This window comes from Nicrophorus vespilloides, unplaced genomic scaffold (genome assembly GCF_001412225.1).
Source record: "Nicrophorus vespilloides isolate i.1.1-1 unplaced genomic scaffold, Nicve_v1.0, whole genome shotgun sequence".
In the NCBI taxonomy this organism is placed as follows: Eukaryota; Metazoa; Arthropoda; class Insecta; order Coleoptera; family Silphidae; genus Nicrophorus; species Nicrophorus vespilloides.
Genome location: NW_017096205.1, coordinates 27,666 through 32,182, shown reverse-complemented (window position 1 = coordinate 32,182; position 4,517 = coordinate 27,666). Strand labels below are relative to the sequence as shown.

General features: G+C 31.9%; 1 protein-coding gene across 1 annotated transcript; it reads right to left on the bottom strand.

Moving 5' to 3' along the window:
- Positions 1–2,497: 2,497 nt before the first annotated feature.
- Positions 2,498–4,000, bottom strand: LOC108570004 (transcription factor E2-alpha-like). The gene has a single exon (XM_017931809.1). It carries the CDS (start codon positions 3,998–4,000, stop codon positions 2,648–2,650), a length of 1,353 nt encoding a protein of 450 aa, XP_017787298.1. The 3' UTR covers positions 2,498–2,647.
- Between the last annotated feature and the right edge of the window lie 517 nt (positions 4,001–4,517).

The window sequence follows — 4,517 nt, the reverse complement described above, 5'->3', positions numbered from 1 at the left end:
GTATGATGGATTATCAGCTAGTGAATTATCGAATGGTGTTGATCGAGTTCTGTATGCTGGAAACGTTGGTGTCATTGTTGCAGCGTCTACTTTTTCAGGGTATTGATTTGATTGATTCCTAACTTCTGCATCAGATGAAGTCATTGTTGCAGCATTTTTATTTGAACATCGATTAGATGTACTTTGGTCCTCTGGGTTTTGTAATTCTGTATGATTCGGAACTACCAAACCTGTTGAAGTGACTGTGTTCGATATTGATGAAGTCACCGTTGTTTCTACAGATTCTTGTAGTTCTGAATATGACTCAGTGATTTCATCACTTGTGGTATTTGTAACTGTTTCATCAACCACCACTTCAATTGAATCGTCGATGTTACTCTCTTCTATTTCACAAAGAAACACCATAGTAACAAAATATGTTAACTATAAATAAAAATAATTTATAGTTTATTCAGCAAAACGAGTACGCACGTGATCAAATATGAATTAAAATATAATTTTAAATATGCAAAACAATATAATATTCCTTTTTCGTCAAAGATATGAAATATTTTAAATAAATATTTTTGTAAAGTATTAATTAGAAATACGTATAATTATAACTTGATTTTTGTGCTTGATTATAAATACTTATAATTACAGATTATTTTCATTTTATTATTTATTTTATTCACCAATTTATGATCACTGTTGTATAATAATTTCTTCGAAATATGTATCTTAATTCAAATTGGTTTACATCAACATAAATATGTATATATTATATAATTATGTATATATATAACTTAAATCATTTTATTAATAATAGAAATACTGGTAACAAATCAAACTAAACGAAGCTATTGTCAAATACGAATGAAGTATATATGAAATGAAAATAATAGCAGTATTTATTCTATATTTCATATTCACCAAAAAAATAAATGATAAGTTTGAGATTAAAAACATTTCTACCGGACAAAAAAAAGTACAAGAAGAATATCGAATATGAATATATTTTTAGGTGAATTTAAATTTATAAATATTTTCAAATAAGTATTAACCATATCAAAACTCTAAATATACGGAAAAGTTTTCAGAAAATAATATCTCTCAGAAAAATATCATCTAATGTAAAACAATTCAATAACTTATTTGGTATTTAATAAAACTCGATTACTTCTGTCGTTTAGATATATCATCATTGGTAGCAATATCATTACCATCGTTTATGTGGCTTCATTCGAATTTTCAGTATTTTCAGTATTGCTTTTTATGTTGCAGCTTTTGCTATTTCTCAAGACTGACTACTTTCCGTCTTTTTTTAAATGAACCATTTATATGTCGATTGGGATTTGTTTAGGTTGTATTTTTTCCGTGCGCTCGAATTTGTATTTCGTGCATTTTTTTTCTTTTGTTTATCACAATAAAATTCAATTCATCGTCATTCGAAGAGTTCCATTTATATTTGTTCTTTTACTTCCTGTTTTTACATTGAACCGTACTACTTGCACTTACTAACTTTATGACTAACTGATTATTTAGAGTTTTAATAACAAATTATATTTTATAAAACACTCAAGAATTCCCATAATTCAATGTTCACTCTAATCGATAACGAACCTTTTAACCAACGACATTTTATCAGTCACATTACAAAATTTAATTTCAATATATGTAATTTATAATTAATAATAATTATTATGTTTATTACATCAGTCGTACAAAAAAAAATAAATATATATAATTTCAAAAAAGTCAACTGATACAAAAGGCTATTGACAGTAGGCCAATAATTAATATTTGATATATTTAATAAAAAAATATTTAGCATAAATGTAAAGAATACATAATAAATATAAAAGAATCAATTTATTTATTTTCAATTTTTTACAATCTAATTTTATACGTTTTTTATGAAAGTCCAAAAGCATTCTTGCAATCGAGTATTTTTTATAGTAAAGTCATTGAAAACTTTGTTTTGCATATTAAAATAGATATTGAATGCCTGATATGTAATATTATTATCTATCTGCGATTGGGCACCAATCGCAAGATCTAATAATTCCATAGACTGTTCAAGGAGATGATGTAATTGACGAAAATATTCTTTTAAGTTCATCTTAATACCTTCCTCATTATCTTCCTGAAATTTATCACTGATCCTTGCTTTATAACTAGAAAACTATCAAATCCAATTCATCAATGAAAATTGACCAACTTAACAACTCGCTTCTCATGATTTCCTTCATCCAAATCAAACTGTGAAACTAATACCTTACAATGCTACTACCAGTCCAGTTTTATTTGAGTTTTCTCGTGCGCAGATGATGACAAATCAGTAATTGTGGGGATTTAAAAAAAAAATCCTGAAGTTCCACCAACATACAATTTACAATTTAAAGTAACTGATTACTAAATTATTACTCTAAAAAATTTTATATAATTCACATAATTAAAGACATTACAATTTATCGACTATTTCTTTTATAGGTTGAAGAAAATACAAACATTTAGCTATTATATTCAAAAACATTAAATTTGTTTATTTACAAATATTTACATAATAATTATGCTTATGATATAGTCAACTTCAAGTTCCAACCACTAGCAATAGTTTTGGTCTATTCAGAAAAAAAAATATAAAAATAAACATACGGAACTAATCCTATTGAGGCTGTCCGGGATTGTGTGGCAAATGTTGTGCTGGTATGACATCGTAGTGAGAAGCTGATAACATTTGTTGAGGTCCAGGAACTTGTTCTTGCCAATCTTCCGCTTTCACTTCTTCACGCCTCTTCAGGCAAGCTGCTTTTGGATTTAAATTTCTTTCTCTAACTTTTTCCTCTAATTTCATTATAACTTCAACAGCCATATTTAAGATTCCCACCTTTGTTTGGGGTTTATCCGTATTTAATTGTGACATGCACATTTGCCCCAATTCTTTAAGCGCCTCGTTAATATTTCGGATACGTATCCGTTCCCGAACATTGTTGGTCTGCCTGCGATCTTTCTCACGCACCGCCTTATTTCCAAGTTCGTCAGTTTCCTCCTCATCTGTCCCGTATCTCCTAATTCTCCTAGATTTATTATCAGGAATACTTTCTACTGAACTTAAGGCCTTCGTATTCACAAGTAATTGACCCATTCCCAGCTGATATTGTGCGGGGTTCTGCAAAACATTTATGGCTTCATCCAATCTTTCTTCCATACGTATTCCGTTAACATTCTCCACATGGTTCCTTACCAAGCCGTTGGTGTCTTCCAAACGTAAAGTTTCTGTAGCAGTGGGCATGTGTAAACCAAGATTTGTTCTGTTCTTGCTTGCAGCCTGTACGAAGTGTGAAGAATGTGATGAATTATAATTTGCTAACCATTCCGATGGAGCTAAGGAAGGTGGCGAGCTGACAGGCGTTGATGGTACAAAGCAATAACTTGCGCTCGCTTTTTCTGCAAATGGGTATAACGTTTTGCTGATACCGTCTGTGTGTGTGAAGCCAGGATTGATCGGTGGAGCTGTCGCAGCTACGGTCTCATTGGCATAGAATGAAGACATAGGTAGAAGCGCCTGTCCTTCGGTTTCAGGTGTTGTTAATTCATAGTTGCCGTACTGATACGGCGTGCTATATGTTGTCGACCATTCTCCGACAGAAACAGGCGCACCGTCTTCACCTCCTAAGTAGTAACCCGACGTCCCCGTCGTCTGCGAAGTGTATCTTGAGGTATCGTGAAATTCGTTCGAACCATACACCCATTGCTGGTTGTCGATGGCTATGCCGGGTTTCTGAGATTCAACTTTTATTGGCCTCGATGTTACTTCAGCCGGAGATGGCCTACTTACGGACTGCGCACTGGTGGAATAATAAGTACTGTCCGCCGCGAAATGCTCCCCTGTCACCTGTGTTGCACTCGAACCCGAATAACTTGGACCAGCAGCACTGAAAGTATAGGTGCCGTTGTCTATAAACCCATAAGGAGACTGAAATTCTGGCTTTTCGTCAAAATTGTCACTGGTGTCCATTTTCCTCCACTACTTAACTTCACTCTTAACGATGCGACCCGACCCGACCCTACCCACACTCACTAGTCAAAAGTAACTTGCCTTACAATCCAAACCATTTTATACTCCTTATCATGTCTTGCGCAGTTGACGGCTCACTCATTGGCTAAAATATTCGGAAAACTGGCCTAATTTCTAATTCAATTTCTTTGATAACTTGAATATCAATTTTTTAATTATAGTTTTTATATTATGTAAATAAGCAATGTAATTTTGTTTTCATTTTTATGTTATAAAGAAATACAACATACCGTCATAAATATATTTTTTTCTAGGTATTTCTGGATTAATAGATTAAAATCAAAATGTTTTGAACTTCGGGACGCCAGAAAATTTAAATTTGATTGCACCCGACAAATTTTTATTTAGACAAGTTAGAGAAATTTTAATATTAAAAGACAAAAATTTACATTTCAGATTTTCAAAAAAAATATGCATACAACTTTGACAATTAATAATGTGCATTAATTGCCAAACA

Excerpts from the sequence above, each read along its gene's own strand:
- LOC108570004 (XM_017931809.1), bottom strand. The coding sequence starts at position 4,000 with ATGGACACCAGTGACAATTTTGACGAAAAGCCAGAATTTCAGTCTCCT.